Raw genomic sequence first — 27247 nt, 5'->3', positions numbered from 1 at the left:
GAAACATTTGCAGCGGATGGTAGGCAGGGGTTTAGAGGGGGTATTGTGCAACATATTGTAGTGGTGCAGTTTTAATTACTGGTACGCATTCGCTCCCTAACTCGCAGGCTCACTCTTTCTCTCTTCGGCGTCGTTAGCGTGGTTACCACGTTTAATTGTAGTGTGAATGGCTGGCTGGGTGGGTGGGTGGACGGGTGGGGTTTGATTGACCTGGTGGGCCCAGGTCCATGGCTCTAAAATACAGTGGGGGTATGATTAAAGAATTACGTGTCCAGCACAGGTAGGACGCGCCAATTGTTGCTAACTGCCGAGTGCATCGTTTGTCCTGGTTGATTGGTCGTTACTCCGCCCGTTTTAATTATGGCAAAGGCGATTTACAATATAACAGACCAGAAAGAGCTGGCCGACCATAGAATAACGGGTTTTCTGGCCTCCATTTCCAAGGTCGAAATTTGCCAGCGAAGCTTGATGGAATATGTCATCAGTGCACGCTCGCCTGATAGACTAACTCTTCCCCTCTCGCTGTTGATATTAATATGTATGTGGAAATTACCACGCCATGCCCGAGGCGCGATAATTGACTTATTTCTCACTCGGTATTTGTTGCTGTTCTCGCCGCCGTTTGTCTATTTTTGTGCGATGTTTTTTTCCCCGAAAACTTTTTTTTTCAGTGACTTTTTCTTTTGAATTTTTGGGGGCTTAGTTGACAAGTCGTGGCATGTTCTTTGTTTGGAAGGGGTTCTCGCTAAAGAACGTCGTGTCGAAGCATAGCGATTTTAATCTTAACCACCTCGAGCTCCTATATTGCAAGAGATATTTTGATTTAATCTGAATCTACTTATGAGATTAACACCCCAAGTGCGCCCCCGAATCCTATATTAAAGTTTGTTTGGGAATAAACCAACGGTGGTCTTGCAAAATCCCCCTTCTCTCTCTCTCTCTCTCTCTCTCTCTCTCTCTCTCTCTCTCTCTCTCTCTCTCTCTCTCTCTCTCCTTCGGCGCCTCACCCCTTTCCCTTTTCCCCGTTGTCATCCTTCTCCCAGTTTCCCTTCCCCAAACCTGCTCTCTAAGTTGTTGTCCAAGTTTGTTGGAGAGTTTGCTTTTGTTACTTTGTGGATTGCGCTACGGGGAACGTATTTCTCCCTTTTATTTTATACACGTACTTTTGCTGAAAACCTGAAGGTTGAGACACTTCAGAACCATCCCCTTTTTCACAGTTACTAGACGTGTGCCTTTTCGTAAAAAAAAATCAGTATGTATAGAAAAGCAACAAATAATTAAACATTTCCATAATTTTTCAGGACATATTAATATAAATATGTGACTTCTCAAAAAAAGAGTCCCTTTGTGTGCATTCGTTGTCAGTGCCGATTTCCTGTATAACGAACTACAGAACACTGAAAAAGTAGATGGAGACTTTATCCGTCTCATATTTTGGATGCGTGCTATAGTAAAGCGGTTAGGACATTTTATAATCAGTGACACGAAGCCGGAATTACCATATGTTTAGATTACCTTTGGTTGCCTTTTTTCGGCTTTGGCTCCTAAAATCATTTTTGAGAATATTAAATGTAAATGTAGTATTTTCTTGTAGTAAACTGTGAAAAACATTATTATAAGAAATTTCATTCAACAGAGGTGCAACATCGTAAAATCCCTTGTAGGGATTGCGATTAATTTTATGCGGGTCAGACACATAGGGAATTGAAATTCAGAATGAACGAACAAGTATTTCGTTAGCACTGGCCACAGGGATGACGCTTTCTTTGTGCACGTAAGAGAAAATAAAGAGAATTGATTGGTCCCAAGGTATGAAATAACAAGATATAACTTTTTCCAGAATTCTCTTAGAATCTGTATTAATATTAATACAAAGGAAAACAATTTAGGGTTGGGACTTTCGTCACTGGCTGTGTGAGGCGACGTTGAAACTAGAGTGATGGTTATATAATGGTTTAAAGTCTCAAAGAAATCGAAAATAGGTAGTTGTGTATTCTGTGTGTTTTACATAACACCTACCTACTTTATTTTCCACCACTGGCAAGATGCAGGATTTTCATTTTTAAGATTGTAATGGTTACAGGGGATACTTTAATGAGTTACTCAGTGTATTTTCTTCACTGTCAGGGTGGACCGTATATTTTGTGAAATACATAACTCAGTCAGTGTAATATACATGCGTTGTAAGCTAGGATTTACAGTATTGTGTTTTCCCGGGAAAATTTGGGGTGTGATAGTCGGCCTCTTTTGTAACATTTTGTATTTGTATGTTATTGTGTGCTTACTCCTTTGGCTGTCAATGCCCTTGTTTTTCATATGTATATGTAAATATCATGGTTTTTCTTGTGGCTTGAGTCAGTTTTGCATGAGAACAAGCTTTCAAGATAATGCACATATCGTAAACAAGAGTGAAGTTGTCAGAAACATTCATGTTTTTAAGGCTTGCTGTCAAAAGGCCTTTTTGGGGGGGAGAGGGGGACGGAGGGAGGTTCACAAGTGTCATAACAAACTCTTAACACAGTACATCGGCATGCTAAGTAGTTCTTATCAAAGTCAGCAAGTTGAGGATTTCGACCTAAATTTGCCTTATACTGTACAATATTCTGAAATCGTAATAGTTATGTTTCAAATAACATATGAAGCTTATACTTGATCATGACGTACTCACCTAGGCTAAACTTGATCATGACGTACTCACCTAGGCTAAACTTGATCATGACGTACTCACCTAGGCTAAGCTATATTTACAAAGGGAGAATGCCAAGTTAATTGTCAAAACACAATCCTTCCGTGGACGAAAGCAGCGTACTGCTAAACAGTTGGTAGCAGGAGTGGGTCCTGCTTGGTAGTTACCCTACTACCAGGTAACGTAGGAAAAGTCCTTGCGGTTTCAATGTCACCGTAGTACAAACAAAGAACGGTGACTTCCAGGACTTCATTGTGCCGTTATTTGAGTGTTCGTTTAGCGCCCACTGTGTTACTTTGTTTTTGACATCTCTTTAAGACTGGCATGCCCATGATGCTGTACGCCGGTCTCTTGGGCGCGTGCGCATACACACAGTATACATACAACATAGAACACTTGATTAACATACACTTCCGCAAAGAACTTCTCTGGAAAGCAATCATTGTACATGGGTAAAGCACAGAGGTTCCGGAATCGTGACGCTGCTGCGCGAATTTAACTTGAGATGCTGGCAATTGCAATTTTGAACGAGAGTCCGAGTCTTCATGCTCTCAGCAATCAGCTATTTATGCACGTATGTATACATATTATATAAAAGAGCGTAGTTAATGCGCTGGGTACGTAACTTGAACAAAGAGTTATTCTCCACAGGGAGCTGTTTAAATGGTGTCTTGTTTTAACATTCTCTGTGATAGTGGTTTGCTCTCCTTTTTCTTATGGTTATCTTGTCTTTTTTGAAAAGCTTATCCTTAACTGGAAAAGCTTATTAAGTGTTTCCATTCATGAATATGAATGTCTGTATTTTATTACTGTGTTTTGATGGACAGACTCGAAAATGGTGTAGCATGATCTATCGTATCTTTTCGTTTTTGCTGCCAACCCTTTACAGGGTTTTTTTTTTTTTCGGAGTTTCAGATGCAAGGCAAGTTTTGTTTTCTTTCCAAGTTACGTGGCAGAGTGTGGATTCCTGATTTCCAATACTAATACAAATGATACTTTGTGAATAATCGTAAATTTCTGTCGGACTCGTTGATATTAACCACTGCTTCCAAATCGTTGGTCTTAGCCAGAATGTAAATTTAAAGTGTTACATTTGACTGTCTAAGGCTAGTTGAAATGTACCTCAAGTCAGTTTTGACGAAAAATTCTAGATCAGTTTCACAGTATGAGGTAAACGTGTTCTTCTTTAACCTTATGGTCTGCATGATATTAAGACGATGATAAATTAACTTTAAAAAACAAACATCGTGATATTCATATAGTAAGTATTTTGTAGAAAAGTGGCTGAATGCTCGCTGCTGTATCGACCAAGACTTGATTACGAACTTACGATACTTGATTTTCTTTACTGCTGTGTTTCCACCATTAGTTTAGTTTTAGCTGATGTCGAGTAGTGAAAGAATTCTTGTACATTAAAATTATCACTATTTATCTCCTTTTATAAAGTGTGTCAAGTTTTACAGGAGACTCAAGTTAATAAGTCCTGGATGAAAAAGACCAGTGAGTCTTTTGTCCAGTAATCTTTTCCATCTTGACAAGAGATGGAAAAGTTTTAATCATTTCAACAATACCAGCCAGACTCTCGTAAAATAGTATAATTATATTTGCCATGAAATTCGTTTTTTTATGGGCTCATTTAACATTCTGTAAAGCACAGATGTTATCCAAGTCAGAGACCCAGGTAGCACTTAGTTTGTCGATTGAATTTTTAAACACTCTCCTGATGTCTCTCTGACAGTAGTCTGAAAGAGACGAAATTCAAGGTATTTTACGTTGCCTTTGTTTTTTTTTTTTTTTTTTTTTGCGAGTGATTTAATCTTGGTGCTGGTGAAGATTGATGATTATTTACAGCTAGTTTCTGTTTTTCAGGGATACACGCCACTTCATGTCGCAGCTATGTACAATAGAACAGAAGTCTTTGACCTCTTGGTTCACTTTGGTAAGTTTTGCATATTCATCATATTAGTATGTGAATATTAGCCCTGTAAGTGCAATTAACTTTAATAACCATAAATTCTCAATTCTTGGGATTGAAAAATCCCTTGAAAGTTCGGCATTTCGGGGTAAATTAATAAGAGATTTGCCGTTTTCCGTAGGTGCTGACCTAAACATGCGCGATTACTCCGGAAAGAAGGCCAGGACGTACAACACAATCAACTCCACCGTTTCCCATGACACTCAGAAGAGTAAGTATGGCCCCGAGGAGGACCTCGGTCTCTCGAATCTATTTGGATGTGACCCGGACTCGGTCGATCACCACAAACAGAAGGCCAATAGGACTTACTCTTCGACACTTCATAACCGCATTCAGAAGGGGACGCAGAGTTTCGAAAGGGCTAAGAGGATTGGTTCAAAGAGGTTTCAGAAGATCACTAGATCTCTCACGTTTGGGGCGCATGACAGATCCCCCAGACATCTTAGGTCTCCCAAATCACCTCAGAGTAGTGATAACCGTTTCTTAGAAGATGAGGTTTAACTCTCTCTCTCTCTCTCTCTCTCTCTCTCTCTCTCTCTCTCTCTCTCTCTCTCTCTCTCTCTCTCTCTGACAATTCTTTGATGAACTAATTTTCTCCTTTTCTTACATGGTAGATTAGTATGTTTTTGTCATCCAGCCAAACATGATGTTAGAGCTAAAGCTTGGTGTACCTGAAACTAATTTTGTACGTGTAAAATCAGTTAATTTTGGCGAAATCAGCATGAGAGCCAAAAATACTATTGTTTACTTACCGACAGGTAACTTATATATCTTTATTGTAGTACTATAAACTTATGATATCTAACAGTATATCTTATTCTATGAAGTTTATCATATCATTAACAGTTTATCTTAGGTGTAAAATTTCCGATTATCTTATTGTTTGAATGATACCAAAAACTGATTCTCCTCCATCCCTCACCATGACTAAAGTGCCACTTGGTACGATCCAAAATTTTAACTTTTACAATCTTGAAAGATAAAAATCTTATTAAAAGTTCAGATGCAGCCATTTGAATGGGTGGCACATTTTTTTGAGTTTTGTGTTGGAGATTTCCATCATGTAACACAGCAGACTTTGGTACCTGATTAAGGTACGTAACTATATTATGTTACTGACACGACTGATAATCCTCTGATTTTGTTAAAGTTGTTTAGGAGTGGTGAATACCACGGTTTCAAAATTCTTGGTCTCCGTAAGGGATAGTGCCGTCAGCGCACCTCATGGGGTGCACCGTAGCTCTACAAAAGGGTGTTTGCAGCGTCCCCTCGGCCCCTACCTTTTAGCCTTTTACACTACCTCCACCCCGCATCCTTCCTTAAGTCATGCTATCCAACCGCACTGTTACTGCTTTGTGCAGTGCAACTGGGAGGTTTTCTTCTATAGTAACTATTACTTCACAGTTCATCTGTGAGGTTTTCTCCCATTTCCACCTTTAGACCTTTGTACTTCACCTCTTCGATATTCTGGGCCTCTTTATCTTGCTATCCAACCAATCCCACTGCCTCCTTTCGCTGTCTTAATTGGGCCGTAAGTGCTGAATAGCATAAAATCAAAATCAGTCCGTCATGGTAAATTAATTACCCCTTTCAACTTAGTCACTGCCTCTTAGTTGATAATAATTCGTACTATATTGTAAGGTAATAGATTTGATGAATTTGGTAATTATCGATTATAGTGTTCTTAATACTTAGAAATAGGAACCTGTCACGTGTAACTTGTTCAGTATCAAGAAGTAACAAATTGTTAAGCAGTTTGTTTGTTGAGTTCTTAGTCATGTGTTTAATTGAAAGTTTTGCTTTTGTTTGTTAAGAGTTCATCTCATTAAAGTAATAATCTGTGCTGAAATGTAACTGTTCATTATCGTAATTGTTGCCACCTTAAACTGGACATATCTAATGAACAAAAATAATTAATGAAACAATTAGTTCATTATATACGCAATGCAGAATTGGGAATACCTCAGATGAGGAATTAACTGGAGTCATGAATAAAGAACATGCAAGTGTATCAACCAAAGAACACACGTTCCTTCACTGAATAATAAAAGATAGTCACAAAGGCCACAAAGGTTACATTATTTACCTTGAGCGATAACAACTGGGACTAATTAAAAATATTAAGCCTCAAGTGCCCTGATGAGCGCAGGGGCTCGAGTCTTAAGATATGCATTCTCGTCAGACATCTGCATACCGACGACGTTTTGTCATTTAAAAGAAGGTGGCAGCACCTACAAGGTCCTATGTTATCGCTGTTATCTTGATTAGATCTGTAAATAAGATGATAACGTGTGGCACCTCCCATTGTATGCTTTGAAGAGGGAGGAGGAGGAAGTGGGCGGGTTTCTTATCAACCATCTTGGTTCATAACTAGGCGTAGCTAGAACTGTCTTATTCTTAATTCACTGTTTAAAATGGTGTTCTGAGGATATTTAATTACTGTAATTATTAAATCTAAGAGGAAATAGAACTCTGTTGTTAGTGAACTTGAGTTTGGAGGCTCGCTCCGTAGATTCTTCTCAACTCGCATTCTTGTTTATCAGTAAAGTTATACAGTATAATCAAATTACTGTGCTGCACTTATATACATCTAATCCCTTTGTAAAGTTTTAATTTATTCGTAAATGACTTTTGAGTGTTAACTACAAAAAATTCAACGTGACGAAAGATGTAACAACTTGTAGGTTGATAAGGTATAACGATTACAGTACTGCAATCTCACGCTTGTCTCTTCTTTTTCAGGAATCATCCAGAGGAGGAATTCTGGTAAGTTGACCTTCTATGTTGCGTTCTCCGGGGTAATTGTGGTCAGGTGTGGTTTATTTTAGATTTTTTAACTTGATTATTCAGGTTGAACTGCAGATTAACATGGTTATTTATTAAAGTGGGGATCATTCGCAGTATTTTATTTTTATTCAGTAGTTGAAACCTGTTCATATGGAACAAGCCCACAGGGCCATTGACACGAAATTCAAGCTTCTAAAGAGTATGGTGTTCATTCTTGAAAGATGTAACAGAAGGTAATAGGAAATACCGAAAGAAGATATCCCACTTAAAATGATTCTATTGACTCCTAAGTTTTTTGCAGTTTTATAACAAAGTAGTTTTTTCCTGTATGAATAATAGGTGATGGTCTAGTAACTGTGGTTCTGGATTAAAATATTTAGATTTAAAAGGGGACCACGTTTATAACAAGTCCATTCTTGTTGCATAATTTGATTTGCTTGGTGGATGTTCTCAAGTTCCCTTGAACTTCTGTAATGAAAGGGGAAAGAGGAATATCATACTAACATTTCGATAAAGGTGTTGAAAATAAAAATACTGCATAATTACGTCGTTGGAAGATCTAATGAGCTGCTTCAGCCTCCATTGTAGTTAGTTTATTATTCCAATTTTGTATGAACTCTTCACAGCAGCTTTCTGTAGAATGTGGGATTAACCAATCTTGCATGTCGAGGACTCTCTCTCTCTCTCTCTCTCTCTCTCTCTCTCTCTCTCTCTCTCTCTCTCTCTCTCTCTCTCTCTCTCTCTCTCAGACCTAAGCTGAAAGTTCAAATGAGTTCCCATGCCCGAAATTTGTTCAGTGACCCTATAGTGTAAAATTCAAGATTTTCGGCTTGTAAAAACACTGTATCAGTTTAACCTAACTTGTCGCAAAGCATCCACGAAAGGTAATCGTGAAAGTGGAATTGGAGGGGTCATTTAAAGATTCCTTAGAACTGCTGGGACAGGAAAAGAAGTTAAACTTTAAAGTACGGTGATCTTATTCAGTTATTTTTTTTTTAACTCTTAGACCCTGGAGTTAGAATGGTGACTTATTTCAAAAATTTTCCAAGGAGTAAATAAGATTTTTAACACATCCTATTAAGGAAAGTAAAGCTACAACGCCAAATTAATAAGCAGTCTTCCTCTGGGTTTATTTACAGTAGGCTTATTATCTGGACCCAGACGACCGCAGTGTGCTGGGTGACAACCAAATATATTAATCATGTACCCATACCAGAGTCATTCGAATCTAGATCTCCTTGGTTCGAATAATCATAAGGGGTGCTCGGGAAATTAAATTTTTTCTTCAAATGATATTTCAAGTCATCTTGACAGCGTAACGAGTTATGAAATAAAACAATTTTCTAGATATAATAAGCAGCCATTAAATCTAGAAGTCAAATTTAAAATGAACTGTCCTGGTTTAGGAAAAAACTTTTTCACAGTATAGTTTTACCTGGTTATCGGCAATATTGAAAATGACAAAAATGGATATGGTAAAGGACGCAAGAATTTAATAGAAAATATTATAACTAACGACAAACGTTCAAACTGTTTTACTCGATAATACGGAAGTTCAAGCAGAAAAGACAGGAGAAAATTGGGAAAGAGAAAGTTGGGAAAATTTATGTACGACATAATTCATCCCCCGCAAAGGAAGTTAAATGCAGACACTTCGTAAATGCTTAAACATGCAAATCACATAACTAGAAAACCATAATAGTTTCAGTACTGGCCCATCAGCTTTTTCAATAAAGGTGTTGCATAGTTCAATTAACCTGGCAGCTAAATAATTACAAAGGACATTGAGTTTTCCAATGAACTAGGAGATTAATAGCAAAGTTGCAAAAGTTAGGAACTGGAGAAAACATTATCCAGGAAAATTATAAACAAAAATTAACTGGAGAGAACGTCCAAGAAAACTATAAACTAAAAATCAATGGAGTAAGCGGGATAGGCTATAAAGTAAGGCCGTTATCGAATAAACAAGGATAACGATAGTGAACTTTCGTTCTCCCGTATCGAGTCCCCTGTCGGCTAAGCAAGTTTTTTTTTCACGGGGAGAATTGAGTGCATGCGATTGGATGACTGACTTGTATTTTTCTAAATGAATCAGTTCGAGTTGTGTTTCTCCAGCTCTTTGTGAGAAACTCCCGGAGCCAGTCAGACCTCTCCATTTCCTCACTTCATTACCGTAACCGTGATCATCCACCACCACCTTCCTAGCCCTATCTCCCTACAGTTCCCCATTCCCTAAAAGAACCTCCATTATCTATCACCAACTCGTGGAAAAATTGCCTTAAACATGAAACCATTAGAAACTTTTCTAAGTGGGTAATTAGCTCATGCATATTGAGAAGGACGGAGGGTGCCGGGCTATGTTCATTCGGGACTGACTCTTCTCTCCCTTTCTTCCTGAATAGAAATATTTATTAAAGTGGAATACTTTCACTTCTAGTATATTTAACAAAGCTTCATGGAGGTAAAATGAAAGTGAAAGGATCTTGAGCACGTGCTATAATTAATTTTCATTTCGCAGTTTATGTCACTTAAGCACGAAGATTGAAATAGAATTTTTACTTAGAAAAAAAAACTTTCAGTGAAATAAAAGGAATTGGCCATAATTACTTTTTTATGTAGTAGTCAGCGTGGTTTCTGAAAAAAAGCACAATCGCAAGTCATATAAACTAAAAATACCTCGGAATACTGATGTTCCCAGCCAGCTCAGTGGTTGTATATATCCTGGTTCCACAGCCATTTTAAAAAAGTACGAATGTTCGCAGACCATAAATTTTTGTCAAGGTTTAGTATTTTATCATGTAAAAAGATCCCTTCTCCCCAAATATCTCGGGAAGGTTTTCGGTAATCCAGCTGAGAAACCTTGATAAAGCAAACCAACAGCATTACTAACGTGTCTGCGGTAATAATGTAATTGCGCTTTTCTTCAAATTTTAACACGTCAGTCTGCCAAAAACATATTGAGACCTTATTGATGAACAGACGGACACTGATAAATAGGCAGCCTCTGTATGATTTTGCCAAGTGTATACGAGTAAACCTGGAATGGCGATAAATAAATCACTTTAGAAATGTACATGGCGGGAAAATTAGAATTTGCGACAGCGTCACCGTTTGGTTATTTCGATCGAGATAGTTCCTGAAACGGTGTTTGTGTCATGAAAACTTTCGTTTTCTTAGTGATTGCCGTTGTTCGGCAAAGTATCTAGTGTAAGAAGCTATTTGTGCATATATATTTTTACTCGTAACGAATGTTCATATGTTTGCCATCATCAATGGCAACTGATTTGTTTTGCCTTGTTTTACGGTAATTGCGGGCCAAAATGAGCTGAACATAGTTTAGCCAGGGAATTTTAAAATATTCTTATTACGATAGACCACTGAGATTTTGACAACGATACTTGGATGGGTGGAGTGTTTAATTATTAACCGAAATATTTTGCTGTTATAAGAGTCGAGTATTATGTAAATGTGAGAGAGATATGAAATGTTGAGACAGAAAACTTACCGACAATTAGGTATCGTATGTAGCCATAGTAGTTTCTTGGTTATAGTGCTATGTGTTTCCTGTTAGGAGTAATTTTTTTTATTCTCTTTCCTTTATTGGCTATCAATTCCGGTTAGCATTATGTAAACGAATACACATTTGTAATTACAAGACACGCTGTTTAACTGTGCGTTTCATTTCTTCGAGAAGAAATCGTGACCTTCATTCTTTATTTTCGAATTGAATTGTCTTAGTCAACGCTCGTATTGTTTTTTGTATTTAACCATCCTGCAGTAATTTTCATGCATGAAAAAGAATTGAGATAAAAGCGTTAAGAGTAACATGAAAGTTGGGGCAAAGTCTCTTTACTGTTCATTCGAACTGATTTTTATGAAGTCTTGAATGTAAAATAAGACGCTTTTACTGCGGAGAGCCGTGGACATCGAAAAGGTAAAATTAGCGTTGTTGAGAAATTAAGCTCCGATGTCTCATTTGAGAAAAAAATCTGTGCTGTCTCTTTTGAGAAAATAATATAAACTCTGCTGTCTCTTTTGAGGAAATAATATAAGCAGTGTTGACTCATTTGAGAAAATAATATAAACTCTGCTGTCTCTTTTGAGGAAATAATATAAGCTGTGTCGACTCATTTGAGAAAATAATACAAGCTGTGTTTCCTCATTTGAGATAATAATATAAGCTGTGTTGTCTTAATGGAGAAAATAATGTAAGCTGTGTTGTCTTATTTGGGAAAATAATATAAGCTCCGATGTCTCATTTGAGAAAATAATATAAGCTGTGTTGTCGTATTTGAGAAAATAATTTGAGAAAATCACAAAAGCTATGCTGTCATATTCTTGAAGATGTTAGTGTAGGTACATATGGATATGCTTTTTTGTAAAATGTTATATTTCTTCCACTACTTTGAATTAGAAAGTATTTTAGATTTTAGCGGAACAGTTGAAGGTATCCACTTTTCTATGTCTTAAAAACCGTTTAAATTCATTTTTAGTGGTGTTGGTGTAGGTGAAAGACTTAGCATGAGATCTGAAGTCCTTTAAATAATGGCAGAAATGTGACTTGCGAAAGTAGGCCTATCCTTACAGGCGTTGAATAGCTGATAAATTGTGTAGGGCCGGAGGAACGTCTGATGTAAATTAAAGAGTGAAAATTAACCCCATCAATTATTCTCGGTAAATAATTAGGGGGGAAAAACTTTGAGTGGAGGACACTGGAAACTATAGAGAAGGGGAAGGAAGACGGAGACGATAATTGACTTTTGCTCCCTTAATGACGAACGCGAATGTGCGCAGCTAGATCATCGGATGTTTCTCATATAACTCCAATCGATTTCGTAAAGTTTCATCTACCGTCTTAGAGGTAGATAAGAGTGCTATGTTACGGTGGTATATAGTTTAATATTTCTTGGTATGTTTGGGTCATTTTTCTCTTCAGTACGTTTGAAGTTCATTGTATGGATATAGCAAAATATTTTGGTAAGATTGCCGAAAGGAACGATCGCTCCCGATGTTTAATTAGTCACTTTGCTCTTTTAGCATTTTTTCTTGTTCTTGCTGTAAGTGGTATTTAAATATTGAGAAGAGAAGGGAGACTTCGAGACGGTGGTAAGGGATTGTTGAGATTAGGGTGACACTGGTTAAAATCTTTCTCTCCCCCCCCCCCCCTAGTCATTTACTGTGTTTTAGGGAATAGGAATTTCTGTATTAGTTAGTTATACAATCTTTGTGATGAGTTTCATGAACGCATTTCGTGTATAGGAATTAGTTTAAAAATTTTGTTTAGTGCGTTTTAAACGGTTATTTTTAAACTATTGTAAAATGTCATAATGTAATAATTATTTTCTGGAATTTTGGTGATTATATTATTTATTGGTTAATATATGTTCAAAAAACATTAAAAAATTTTTTTTAATATTGTCGTTTTTCATTTTATTTAATGGAGTATGACTCGTGAAGGCAGCAAACTGTACTGTGTAGGCCTACCAGAACATTGTTTTATCTTCTGTCTGTGATTTTGTGTGTTTTCCATCAGAGCGAGCAAAGCAAGAAATGCATAGCTACAGGCCTATTGAATGGGATAGTGACGACGACCTTAGAAACGATGATGATACGAGCAGTCTCCTATCTTGGTTTACTCACTGAAACTTGATGCCTTCCTGACCCTTACCAGTTTTGCTTTTTAGTATTCTGCAGGGTTTTTTTTTTTACTTATTTCCACTCATTTTGCAAACTAACCTAATTTTGTCCTCTCCAGTGTGAATATTTTTGAGTTTGAAAGTTTAAATTATCTAGGTGCAGTATGCATGCCAGGAAATCGCCCTCTCTGGTAATTTTTTTTTTCTTGTACAATGTGCTGCGATAGGACGCCCTTTTGCTTAGTAAATAGCTCAAAGTAGAGATACAGGAATGTAAATAGAACTATGGTAGTCTTGGTAACCTTGTGTTATGCCTATTGAATTAAACCTTGTATTGTAGAGATGCCAACCCCACACTTGCGCAAAATTTGGTCAGTTCTAATGTGCAAAGTCAGTTTTCAGAAATTAATCCGTTAATTGGCCTCCTCAGTACTTTGTGATTTGGTGGTTTGCGTTTACCAGTCAATAACCATAGATATAAATTTGAAGTTTTATATCCTGATATTTTAAGGAGAGATTTTATTGGACCTCATGACGGATAGTGAAGGATGCTTTGTAATACGTCGAGCAAGTGATGAATAAGGAAAATTTGGCACAACCCTCATGCTTGAACACAACATGGATTCTTGCCTAAATGTTAGTGCTTTGGACCTTTTCCCACTAATATTCTCAGTACTGAATTTATAATTCTATGCAATTATATTATATATATATGCTACTACCTTAGACAAAGTAGTGCGTCTTGGTAAACCTTTGAGAGAATCTGCTGTACGTTGTAACTAATCTGACTACATTAAAATCTGGCTGAAGCAGCCGTGTATATTTGTATTGCCAAACATGGATTTAGATGAATTACATTAAGCCCTACGCTGCTAGTATTGATTTGCAAATCATGGATGGTGTTTTTAAAATTCCCCTTAAATAATCATCAGTTTTTATAATTGCTACGTTATTTTATTTGACTAGGCCTTATTGTTTTTCATAGGCTATCCAAGAATTTCGTGTCTTATAGCTGTATACTGTATATACATTTAAGGATAATATGAGTTTGAAAGTGACTGGTAAATACAGCAGCTGCAAACCTAGTTTTGTATTGTAATGGCCAAATGTCCTTAATCTCTAACTTTATTCCATAAGAAACTATAGAATCAGTTGTTGGCAATGCAATGCTAGAACTAACTTCAATGAAAGGTAGTACTGTACAACTAAAAGGTGCTTAGCTTGAAAATGTAAAATAAATTACTTTAACCTTATTTGTGGTACATCCTGTTGACCATGGCAGAAATTGGCCTAGTCTATGCTACAGTAACTTTATTATTAAGGGCTTATGATAAAGCTAAGATAACAGAAGTCCTATCAGTATGTAGACTATGGCACTGCTTTAGAGGTAACTGAAAGTAGGAGAGCAAATCTGATTTCATACTCCTAACATAAACATTATCTGCCTTATTTGACTGTTATGAAAACTACCATGGATTGGCACAATGTATCAGTGTATTTTTTGTGTGGGGGAGGGGCAAGGTTATTTCCTTCAATCCATTGTGGTTAAATCATATCACAATGGGGAGACCTCTCGAAATTTCTTTGCAGGCAGGGAAAAGGTCCTTTGCTTGCCTCATTTCTGAGGCGGAATATGCCATTTTCTCATTTATTCAACTGCACATCCAACAGTCTTGTCAATTTTGAGCCATTGGTATAAGTACTCTAGTACATAAAGTGCTATGGTTACAGTTTACAAATTTGGCTCTGATTTTTGTAATGTATTTTCTTTATTGTAAACATAACACAAGGCTTCATGGGCAAGCGAAGGGCTAATAGTAGGATGATCTTTTCTTATGGATTTATTTGCTTGGAAAATCAGAATGTTCAGTCTTTTTTTTTTTGGGGGCGTCTTATTCAAGAGTGGGTTAATTCCCAAAGAGTCTTGAATGAAGGAGAGAACTAGAGTTGTGGTATATTAAAACCACTTAAAGCTCCTTTCTAATGTTCAAAGGAGGCTACTTTCTGCATTGAATTTTATAAGCAGTGCTCAAAAACACATGGCACATGTTCTCAGAGTCTCATGTTGTGATTGAAATGAAGTTCTTTGTGTTCACCTTGATTTAACGAGTTTATTACTTTCAATAAGTGATATATACATGCAAATTTTCTCGGTTCCCAGCTTAAACCAGACTCAGCTATACTTTTCATTTGTTTCAACTGGTTAATCAGGCGCTAATTATGACAAAAAATTTCACTAAAAACTGCAATGCATGTTGTTTATAAAATTTTGCCACTAGTATGAGCGCTTGATAATTGTGTCCCCGAGTTGCATGAAGCTTACTCTTGAAAAATAATGACTCCTGTTTATGGATTACTGGGAGAAACTTATATTCACCTTCACCCTCACTTTTTTTTGACATTTGAAGGATGGAAGGGACATATTTAATTTGGTCACACCAGGTTATATGTGCAAATATCTTATGTGAATGTTTTTTTTTTTATGTATTCACAAAGAACACAGGAGTCGGGGTCAAATATGTACAAGATTAATCAACAGAGTGGCTCTTAAAAATATCAGTAATTCTGGTACATTAACTTCATAGTGCCACATTAACTACTGGTACGTACTGTACATTAGCTTTTCACTAATAATCTGGTATTTTAATATGAATTGAAGCAGTTCCTGGAATATGCTAAATGTCTGCACTTTTCAAGAATTTGGTTAATCCTCAGCTGGAAACTGAAAAGTGAACATTCAATCTGATAATGTAATTTGTCCTAAAGGGACAAGTCCAGATGTCTACTGTATGCCATTTGTAAAACTCCATTTAAAAATCTAAACTTAGGGCCGTTCCAGGAGAGTGTGCCTGTTCTGATGCATTTTAGTTCGGATTTGAAAGAATGAGAGCAATATAGTACGTGTTCTCCTCGTAATTTGTAATGTATTGAAGAGTCTGGTTATTTTGAAAATTGCACTTTCCTTATGGAATCGGCAACATTATCGTTCTGGGTAACAGTGAACTTTTTCCCATTATTTGCGATGCTGCTTTTACAACCTTTGTAGCTCACAAATTTTTAGATAAATCATTTTGCCGGTCGGGAAAAGTCAATATTGTCTCTAGAAACTGATAGATTGGCCTTTTACCAAAGTAACTAGAAACTTTGTCTGTATTTAACTTGAAGCGTTAATTTCTCTAAACTTTTAAACTTTTCCCTAATATCGTAAGTAGTGTTCATTATATGATGTTAATGGGTTTATTGTTAAGTTTTAGATTAGTTATTGCTAGTTTCCTTAAGTACGTTGGTGATATTCCTTACAGAGGTCTGTTATCGCAATACTGCATAATAAAGTACTGTACTGTATATGTTAAGATTTCTGGCAAGTTGAAATGTCTCCATGTAACTTCGGCTCATCCTAAGCTAATGTAATAACGTTACTACAGAATTTGTGTCGGTGGTGGCTCATTTTAAATTACTGTAAATGAAACTTTGTGTGCAGTGTGTAGGTTAATTTGCAGAACTTTCCATGTGTACCTAGCTGCTAACACTTGACCTGTGGTGGTGTACCTCACTAACATTATTTCTGCTAACTGCCTTCATCAACTCTGTCACCAACTAATGTAATATGAAAAATTATCAGTGGATCAGTACATTCGCGCTCGACAACGTCGCCAAGGTCAGCGTCGAAGGAGTTGTGATGATGATGATTCACCAAAGAGTGCACGGCGCCATAGTTTAGGGGAAGTTATGGCAGCAGTAATATTTCGACAGGTAGCTTATATTGTGCGTGTGTATGTCAGGTTTCCAAAATATTCCTATAGAGAACCCCAGCAAGAACTTAGGAAGTGTTTTTAAAAGCTTGCTACGCTGATCCCTGATACCGAGTGTAGCATTTTTTTTATTTTGCAGTGGTTGGTATGTGTTTTTTTTCCAACTAGTTTATGTCAAAAGCTCTTATGAAAATAATCCTTTAATCCCTTGTTAATGCATTAAATAGATTTAATGAGAGAATATTGTTGTTTGCTGTGGTTGTATTTTTTGTCTATGTACTGTGGAATTTGTGCAGGTGGACATATAGCTGATCTTCATTCCAGTGAAAATGTTTACCCATGTTACGAGTCTTCTGTTGCTATCAATATTTTCAGGTTTTTACCTAGTCTTTATTTATGCATGAGGTTTCATGGTTCCATTCTATATTTTTTTTATTTATTGATAAAGCATGCTGTGATATGGTGATGGGCAGAATTTTTTTCATTTACCAGTGGTAGTTTTTTTTTTATCCTTCGTGGTCTTGGTGGTTTTGTAGATTTCAATGTGGTTATTTTATAGATTTTATAACTGCATGGTAAGGGAAAATTTTGCATTACACTTTCTAAGCAGTTTTTGTGCTCTGGATTAGTTGTCATTTTGGATTATTTATGTTTTCAAATCTAAAATTGCCATACCTTTGAACTATTGTATCTTGGATCTTGAAGTCATATTTAAAGAACTTTTAATTTTCAAAAAAGTATGTTAGCAAATTCATATTTGACATTAATTTTCTTAGGCATTTTTCTTAGTGTTTTTTTTATAAATAATTTGCTCTCATGAAACACACCTTGCTTTTTAATTGATAGTACTGAATGGTTTAAAGGTCTCTGTTATATGTAATATATTGTATAATACTCTTTAAATTGCAGTAAAAGAGGCTGCTGGGTTCTTGCGTATTGGGTCTCTCAATGTTAAGGTTCGAAAAACCACCGAAGCATTCAACAACCTTCTTTCAAGAGATGTTGAAGCTAGGTTACACCGTACATGGGGATCTTCAGACTCTTTACCCGACGCAGTAAGTAAAATTCCATCTTCTTGGCCTAATTATTACTAAGTAGTTTAACCAGACCACTGACAGGGCTCTCTCTCTGCTCTAATTAATGTGAAGGTGAAAGACCTGTTGTAATGGTATCTTATTTTTAGTTACAACTTAATCTTGTAATTTCTGTTTGGTTGAACTATCGGAAGGGCCTCGATCATTAGCAATTTCAGTACTTTTATTCCTTAATTTGAAAGGCAAATGCATTATTCTATACAAAGAGCGTAATGAAAAAGAAATATCAAATGATCAGAATAAAACAGAATTATGGGACAAAATAGATTGAAAGTGAACACACTTTATATTGCTGAGATCAGTAGTATCTGAAGTTATTAGAGTTCTTAACTCATAAAATTACTTGTTAGATTTTTCCTTGGAAATGCCAGAATTAAGATCTCTCTAATACACCTTTGTACAATTATTACTGTAAAACAGCAAGAAAGCTCCAGATTCATATACTTTTGAATCTTAGGTTTACTTTACCTTGAGTGGTTAGGAAACTCAAACAGGTTTGTATGAAGTTGAATATTAAACAATTTTTTTTGAGTTTGATATAAAAAATACAGATTTTGCTGTTTTTAAGACTAATGAAGTAGCCTGAAAATTGCCCTTTTTGTATACAATAGCAGTTGAACTTTGGGAAGAATCAGTATTATAGATCCAGATTCACTTAAACCCCACACCAGAATAAAAGTTCCCAGACCGCCAGTACAGAGAAATGAAAGACTTATTAAAAAAAAAGACATTAAAAAAAAATCACAGTCCCTATCTTGAGAGTAGGGTAGAGAAATTCCTTCTTGATATTTACATACCCAACAACAGGTGATCAGACAATCTATCTCATCAATTTTTTGCTTACACATTGAAGAAAGGGTAGAGATCAAGGACTAGTCAGGGTAGAATGATTGAGTTGTCTTCTTTGATAAACATGTAAAATTGCATCCAGTACAGTCCCAGTGCCTATATTTAAAGTTTGGATATTTTATTACTGTTGTATTAAGGGCAGTCAGATGCACCATAATTGTATGAGATTACTGTTGTGATTTATCTGGGTTGAACTCCCCTACACTTGAAAGATGGGGTGTTGTCTACTTGTGAATTTTCCTACTACTCTGCAAACATAATTGACAAATTACATAAATTGTTCCAGAAGAAGAGAGTTTTCGTAAAACTACTGGTCTTAGCAGGAAGGAGACCTCCTAGGGTAGTGTCACTGAACATGGTTACCTGACAAGCCAGTCACTGCTCTTTTAAAGAAAACACCTTTGGGGTAGAGGAAACTGAAGTGTCAGTGAAATTACCTTGTAAGCCCAGCACTTGCAAGATGGTCTTTACATCCTGAAAAGTTGAGGTGATCAAAAAGCGTAGGGAGATCTGTGCATAGAGACCTCCTGCATCAGGCCCACCAATCAGTCATCCACCAACAGAGATCATGAAATTAACCATCAGAATTCATGAAATTACCCATCTAGAATTCTGATGGTTGGATGAATAAGATGACTTGTCAATTGGAAGGCATCTGAAGCTGTAGGGAGTCAGCAGTGTACACCTTCCACAATCTGATCACAAAGTATGGCTGGTGAAGCAGTTCATCCACAGCTTGAGGGGGACCCAAACCTGTGAAGGCAAAGTCAGCCATATACTTCAGAACCCAACTTGGGAAAACTAATGAGAAGGATGGCAATACTACAACTTAAAACTGTAGGACAAGTGGGACTTGCAGGTAACACTGCAGACTGGCCTTGATGCTAGTACTCATTGTGTGCAGACAAAAAGCCAGGTTCTGCCATAGAAACAGTAGACCTACCAAATGCAGCAAAGACCATATCTTAAGGGTAAAACAGAATGCACAAGATCATGTCCCCCTGGTTGATGGAAGAAGGGTGGCAAACTCATGTGTCCACACAGACATCACAGTGCCATAAGTTCAGTTGAAGGTCCATTTGGTTGGAAAAGCCAAGGGATCTTGTTCTGTTCATCAGGAAGACCACCCCAATTACATTACTGATGAAACCACTGTGATGGCTCCTTCACAGCATAGTGGGAACAGTGCCACAGAGGAAGAGTCTGCTCATGGCAGTGCCTAAACAGGGGACGCAGGTAAGCTGAAAAGACTTTGAAGAGCCTGTTTTGAGAAAGGAAGGGAGGTGAATAATTCAAAATCTTAGGATAACTAGCGGTGGAGTATAGAGGCCAGGTCTGCAAGCACATAAGACTGCCTGTGAAAAGAAAATATAGTAAATGCCTGGTACAAAGACACTCTACTTACGGAGAAACTTCTGGAAAGCCTAAGAAGACTGCTTTTAATGGTTAATGATGCCAGGGTACACAATGTGACACTGACTGGGGAACATAAGGTGGAAAGAGAGAGCGCAGCCACGTAGAAGGCTGGAGGTTACTGCTGATTAAACTTGGCTCTCCAATATGGCTGGAGAGGGCAAAAAAGATTGCAGTTTATCGTAACAGCGCAACCAAAACCCCATGTCAATCGTGTAGGGCTCAATGAAGGATTGTAGTCATGTGCAGCCTTACCAGGCCCTACGTGTCTGATAACATAGGCTATCCCAATACTGACCATCTGAATGAACCAAGCAGCACTATTGAAGGATGGCAAACTAATGTTGATATAAGTAAACTGACCTAAGCCCCATAGGTCACAAAATCTGTGTGACTGAAGCCACAACAGCAGTACTAAGGTGTAGGATTGGGCGGTAGCTGGTATGGCAGTTAATTCTGACTTCAAAGCAGGACTTGGAAGAAAAATTATTTGTAGACTAGGCCCAACAGGTCTTCATGAGGTCCTCTCCTCAAAAGTTTCTATTTGTAAGCCAGGGAAACAAACACAAGAGGAGATGAACTATCTACCTCTGGATTCATGAGTGAGGGGGAAGCCAGAATGGTTAGGATCAGGTGCATGGAGGAGAAGAGGCAAACAGAGCAGCCACTTCGAAAAGGGACGAGAGGAACTGCGGATAGCTACCGAGTTGTGTCATGCAGAATGGCCCACACACATCTAAAAAAGCAAGCTCAACAATGGGGAAATTGTGTCAGTGATTACTTTACAGAGCAAGGTTTGAATCCCACTGCATTGCAGAGATTAGGGAGTGAAAATTTTCCAAGGACTGATGAATCATCATGAAAGTAAGAAGCTATCTACCTTTACAGAGGGATTGTGTATATTTGTTAGACAAACTAGGAAGCCATTAGTGCCTTATATTTTTTTTTGTTGTTATCAGGTTCTCCTTCACTTGTTGATCACACAGTAAGGAGTACCTATGTTAAGAACAGTGTCTTCCCAGAGCATTGATTTCACTTGTGATATTACCCAGATAAATAACTGATTTCAGGTACCAATGTAGAGGCAAACCTTTGACTTGTGTAACTTCAGCCTCTTAAGTTTATTAAATAAAGAATCATGGTTAATGAGTATCATAGTAGTAATAGGAGTTATATGCAACAAGTATACTCACTACTAGACATTGTAATCTCTTCATGCTGAAGAATGCTTTCAATGAAGAGCAACATTGGCTTTTGGATATTTCCGAACTGTAACCTCATCAGATGTACTTTATTTATAGATGTAAACTGCTATGGGAAGAAGTTTGCATCTATAAAGTAAATCCAGTAAGGGTACAATTTGAAAAGGACCCAAAAGCCAATATTTTCTATTAAAGCCATTCTCCAGAATGTAGAGGTTATTACATTGTTTAGTGTAGTAATTATATTGTTACATACAACTCCTGTTCATGCTACTGTGATACCAATAACTATATTCTTTTTGTGTGGTGCAAGTTTAAGTTACAGTCTACTTTGGTACCTGAAGTCAGGTATTATTAACTCAGTAACATTAGAAGAGTGAATTAATCCATTCTGGGAGCAGAAACCAAGTGAAATAATAAATACAGCATTTTGTCATGTGGTTAGATCTGCTTTCATGGAATCTGGAAGCCTCAGCACTATTTTGTACCTTGCAAAGCCCGGAGCACTGTCTCTAAGGGCCAGCTTCTATTAAAAACTTTTCCTTCTTTCTTCTGTTCATGTGTCCACTTGTTTATTTTAGAAACAGAATGCACTGTTAACTTAGTTGAAGACATTGTAACCAACACTGTGGAATGGCTTGAAGATCAACCTCCTCATTAACCAGCTTATGTCTTGTTATCCAAATAGCATCTTGCAAAGTCTCTTTTTGTCTGGTTACTGGAGTGGATACTGCCATAATGCCTTTTAAAGGTTCAGCTCTGGATGGTCACTGGAATAACTCCATCTGCTGTTAACTAAATGCTTGCTACTTGGTGAAATTCGTTCTTCTGATTTTGGCCTGGGTTGAAGACAGACAGGAACAAGGTGTTACTGTACCTGTAACAAGAAAAATGAAAAAATATACTAACATTGTTGCAAATGAATTAACAAAACAGCTCACGACTGAAAGCAATGCAAATTAAGTTATGACATGACTTCAACTGGTTGTGGTGCTTTTTTTGAAGATGGATACACTTTTAAGTTGTTGATACAAAAGAAAACTTGTTAATTGACACATTAGCCAAATTAAGTAGGAATATTCAAAATGGCAGTTCATATAATTCTTTATTAAAATTTCTAAAGAAAAAATTTTGTAGGAATTAGCCAAAATTTCTAAATCATTTGGAATCTTGCCACAATAGAAGTCACAAAAAAGATTAGAATAATTTTAGAAAAATGTTATAGTAAATTTTGAATTTTAAAGTGCCCCATGCATAATGCCCGAAACAGGGTTTTGGTGTAACCCACTGTAATCAGTACTTCTTTAACATTATCACAGTTAATTTAAAAATTTCTGGATAAATTTGGCAAGGTGGTCTGTATGGAAAAAAAAAAATGTTAAAAACTTGCATGTTAATAGCAACAATGTAATTGCTGTTTGAGCTAATGGCACTCCCTGCTTACATTAAATCTGTTTCAGGATAAAGAATCCAAGTCTATGCCACCACCGAAGTTTGGTCCAATTAAGAAAAGAAAAACCAAGAAAGACAGAGATTTTGTTGCCCCTCGTCCAGTATCTGCGTATTCAGCACTAGCACCCACTGAGCCCATTTCTCCAACTTCAGGGACTGGGATGCCTCCTGTTAATGCAGATTCTGATTCTGATTCAGCCTATGGGTTTGGTTCAGAATGGCACTAAACCTGAAACTTTCAGTTATTTAACTAGGAAAAATCTATTACAGGAATTATGGTAACATGCAAGATGTAAATGAAAATTGTCTTTTTACTAACAACCTTTGTTTTGCTAAGTTGGATGAATGTTGCAGATTGAGTAGCATTTAACTTTGACCACTTTACTTACATTATTAAGGCTTGCCAAATAATATAAATAGATATTTGTACAAAGAAAATTCTAATGAGAAGAAAGCCTTGTATGATGAATGAAAGGGAAAAAAACAAAAGTTGTTATAGTGAGAGAGATTAATGATTAGGCTTATGCTAGTTTTCATTCTTGTCTTGCAGAACAAAAATCCATTTTTTATGAAGTGTAGTTGTATTTTCTAATAAACTTTATTATTAAAGAAGTTGAGCAAAATTGTTAACCTGTTGCTTATTAACATGACATTCCTTATCGGTTGTGTCATTTTATTCTTGTGTAATGTTAACTGGTCACAGATCTGAACTCATAAATACTCTCATTTTTAAGGTACAATATTGGCAATAAATTTTCAGGACTCACTTTAATCTTATCCAAGATTGTTTTGTAACAGTATTTTTTTTAAAGGTTTATGTACTTAAGTTTTTTATATGTAGATTGCTCTCTTTGTTAGTATAGTCTTTTTTTTTTTTATTGGGAAACAGACGTAATGTTATGCCACAAACCAATCCGTAAGATTTAACTATTATATGGCTCAAATGAACCAAAGGGTCTTAGCATATAATTTGCATGACACCAAATTTATATAACGTTTAAAAATTATATACAGTATATAACTAACTATATGAAATGTTAATATTGGTATTGAACTGCACATATTTTTCTGTAATGTAATGTGTTAAGTCTTTCTAATTGATGCCAATCAACTTTTGTTACTGTGTAGTACTCCTAATAGATACTCTCCCAAGGTAAACTATAATAGCACCTTTACCATTTCCTTTTTTTAAACAGATGTAATATTTTTTGTGGAAGTAATAAAGTTATTTGTTCAAGAAAAATTGTTCTTGCATCTTATTTATGTACATCTTAACTATTCAGATTTGTGCATGTTTGCTTAGAAAATACAAGAAAATGTCTGAAACTGAGATGCAGATTCAGTCTTCCAGTTCTAGCAAGGGGGGTCAATCTAATGCAGCAGAACTAAAGACATGATGAGGAAGCTTAGGAAATGAATGACCTTAGAATAGCTTCCAGGATATTACTGGAAATCTTGTAAGTCAATCTTTTTAAGACTTCTGCACAGGCTAATGATGACTGGCAAAGGATGTATGCTACAAACTTTGAAACCTCGAGAGCACCATTGTAGGTAAGAAAGAAAAGGAGCGTGGTAGTCGCAGCTTGTAGTCAGACAGACGTGCTGCTGGGGCCAATGTTATTGCCCCTGATGCAAAAGAAACAGCCAAGTCAGACACGAGAAAACCCATAACTCTGAAGTGGAGGCAGTAAGCTTTCTTAGGAAATCTGGTCCTTGAAAACTCCCTGTAAAAATTGTCAACATCCATTAAACCACCTGATCCACCGAACCGTCACACTGCAAATCCTGCTCATGTACTTCTGGCCCATTTTATGATGAGCAGAGGTAGGTTTTTCTTATTCTTATCACAAGTTCATCTGTGCAGCTCCTGATCAGTACTGTAGCTACAAATAAGCCCATAAATTTACTGATGAAAAGCTGCTCAAGTTCCAAAAATCAAAATTCACACATGGAAATCTCAAAAACCTGTAAGTTGGTTTACATTTACACGTTACTAAGCACTAAAACTACTCCTCCTCCTCCTCTTCCTCCTCCATCAAGCCATTTTTTCTTGTTCCCAAGACCTCAGGGAGCGAGCTGGAGGCCAGTATTGGACATTTCCAGTCCCAACATGTTTGTTTATATTACCGTACTCCCTTTTTGATGAAGTCATTCAGTTTGGTCCTGGTGGCCTTTCAGAAGGGCTAAGGATGATTTTTGTTGACATATAGGACCCATGTCCAAGTACATCCTCATTCTTAGAAGTATCTACACTTTTTCTTCTAAGGAAAGGGATTCCAATTCTAAGCTCTAAGTTTTAGTCCAAGTACAGCACCGCAAGAATTCTGTGTTGGCATCTTTAGCAGGATGGAGTCAACTGCTTATCAGCATTCTCTTATATTTGGATAATTGATCTGTTCTCGACAATTCATTTCTGGCGATCTTGAGGGTGAAGGATTATCTTTTATGTCTAGCCTCAGGGCTGGACATTTTGTTTAATGTTGACACAATCTAAGCTTTTTTAATCCAGTCATTGTTTATCTGGGGATAAAGATCGACTTTTTGGGGAGTTTTTCCAACAGACAGATGGACAAACAATTTTCTACTACTTTTTCGAACTTTCATGGGTTGGCCTGTAGATCTCAAGAACCTTTACACTGTACTCAGATGTCTTGGAGGTAAATATGGGGGGGGACATCCTGAGAAACGTATGATGTCAGGGAGTTGGATGGTAAACAACATAATGCTTTCACATGTGGAAAATCTAGTCGGAGACGATACGATCACAGTCTTTTCCAACAATTCATCCCCTCAATTCTTACACAAGATGACAAGGAGACGCAGATCAAGGGTTTTGTTCATGATAGCAAAGAAACTTCCTTCTCCTTTGGACAGTACAGGAACATCATCCTTTACCTCATTTTGTCCTAGGGAGAAAAACTATTATTGAAGACCAACTCAGCAGGAAAGGTCAAGGTCTTCTGTCAGATGATCTCCTCTTCCTCAGGTTTGCCAGTAGTTGTGGAACCTTTAGGGGGAGACAAACACCAATTTGTTTCCAATTGCCCAAAACACTACACTCCCAGTTTACTACCCTCCATGCCAGGATCCTTAGGTATAGGCATTTGATTTCTTTCTTCAAGAATGGTTGAATCTAGAACTAAATGCTTTTCATCTGTTTGCTGTTTTGAGTGAATACTCATGTTGCAAGCTTTGCAGATCATAAATATGACATTGATAGCTCGTTGGTGGCCCCATAGGGAATGGTTTCCTGAACTTCCATTCCTGGCAGTAGATGTTCCTCATCTTCTTACATTTAGGAAAGATCTTTTCAGATAGTCTTATTAGAGAAGATTCCATCAAACCTCCACATGCTCCATCTAACTGCATGGAGATTGTCAATTGTCTGTTACGAGCTAAGGGCATTTCTAGAGTAGCCAAAGAAGCAATCCCGAAGTCTAGAAAGCCCTCTGCTGTTTGACTGTATCAATAACAGTAGTTTGTTTATTGATCTTGGTGCTTGTCCAGAAGGATGTCCAGCACCCGTTCCACTATAGATATCCTGATTAAGTTATGCCAGTATCTCAATCAAAGGATGCCGCTTTACACTGTCTTCAGTTCTGCATCATGCTTACTGAAAAATAGCTCACAATTTGAATTTTGAAGAGATTCTTAATCTTTTGTGCTGGAAATTTCAAATCTTCCTAACAGTGTTTATGATGAACTTCAGATGTAGTCCTTTAGATTTTAACATTACCTCAATTTTAACCTTTTGATAACATCATTTCTTTTAGCGCTTGCTGCGGCAAAGTGTATTAGTGAGCTTCAAGCCCTTTCTTTTATGTGGGCTTCGTTATGGTGACAACCTCTTTTTTTCTCTTTCATTGCTTAGAGTTAACATGTAGAAGTGAAAGCCCTTCCCAGTTTTGTGACAAATGCCTAATTCAACTGCTTTGGTAGGCAATGAAGAAGTGGCTTTAAAACTCTAAGGGTTTACCTGGACAGGTTTCAACCTTTATGAGGAGAAGTTAAAAATTTATACTGTGATATTAAGAGGCCAAACACTCTTTATGTCCAAGAATGCTTACATCAATGCACACACAGTTGATTCCTGAGCTTTTACTATTTTTGAAAATAAGTCTTATGGCTTCCATACCACAAGCACATCTTTTTATTTCCTCTAATACCTTTCGCTAGAGAAGCTTGTCAATAATGCTCTGGGGAGACTTTACTGTTTTTGCCTCATATTTGTGAAACATTCAAGTTTTTTATGAGATGTGTAAAGCCCTTAGTCCTATCGGTGCAACAGAGACGCTTTCTCCTGAACTAAATATGGTAGTAAACTCGCTTTCTATCTTATTATTAATTGTTGGGAAATCCTTCTATTGAATTTTGAGAGCAAGATGGCACACATTGGTGTAC

General features: G+C 37.0%; 1 protein-coding gene across 1 annotated transcript; it reads left to right on the top strand.

Moving 5' to 3' along the window:
• The first annotated feature begins 3134 nt into the window (after positions 1-3134).
• On the top strand, positions 3135-24092 carry LOC136825448 (uncharacterized). Its single transcript, XM_067081919.1, has 6 exons — positions 3135-3260; positions 4556-4625; positions 4783-4872; positions 7404-7427; positions 17746-17891; positions 22855-24092. The coding sequence occupies exons 1-6, from the start codon at positions 3192-3194 to the stop codon at positions 23071-23073; spliced, it is 618 nt and encodes a 205-aa protein (XP_066938020.1). The 5' UTR covers positions 3135-3191; the 3' UTR covers positions 23074-24092.
• The last annotated feature ends 3155 nt before the right edge of the window (positions 24093-27247 follow it).

This window comes from Macrobrachium rosenbergii, chromosome 37 (assembly GCF_040412425.1).
Source record: "Macrobrachium rosenbergii isolate ZJJX-2024 chromosome 37, ASM4041242v1, whole genome shotgun sequence".
NCBI classification, from domain to species: Eukaryota; Metazoa; Arthropoda; class Malacostraca; order Decapoda; family Palaemonidae; genus Macrobrachium; species Macrobrachium rosenbergii.
The sequence above is the reverse complement of the archived record's forward strand: the minus strand, read 5'-3'. Positions and strand labels throughout refer to the sequence as shown.

Coding starts and splice junctions, on each gene's coding strand:
- LOC136825448 (XM_067081919.1), top strand. CDS start 3,192: ATGCTGGCAATTGCAATTTTGAACGAGAGTCCGAGTCTTCATGCTCTC. Junction 4,626..4,782: donor TGACCTCTTGGTTCACTTTG/GTAAGTTTTGCA, acceptor CGTTTTCCGTAG/GTGCTGACCTAAACATGCGC. Junction 17,892..22,854: donor CAGACTCTTTACCCGACGCA/GTAAGTAAAATT, acceptor AATCTGTTTCAG/GATAAAGAATCCAAGTCTAT.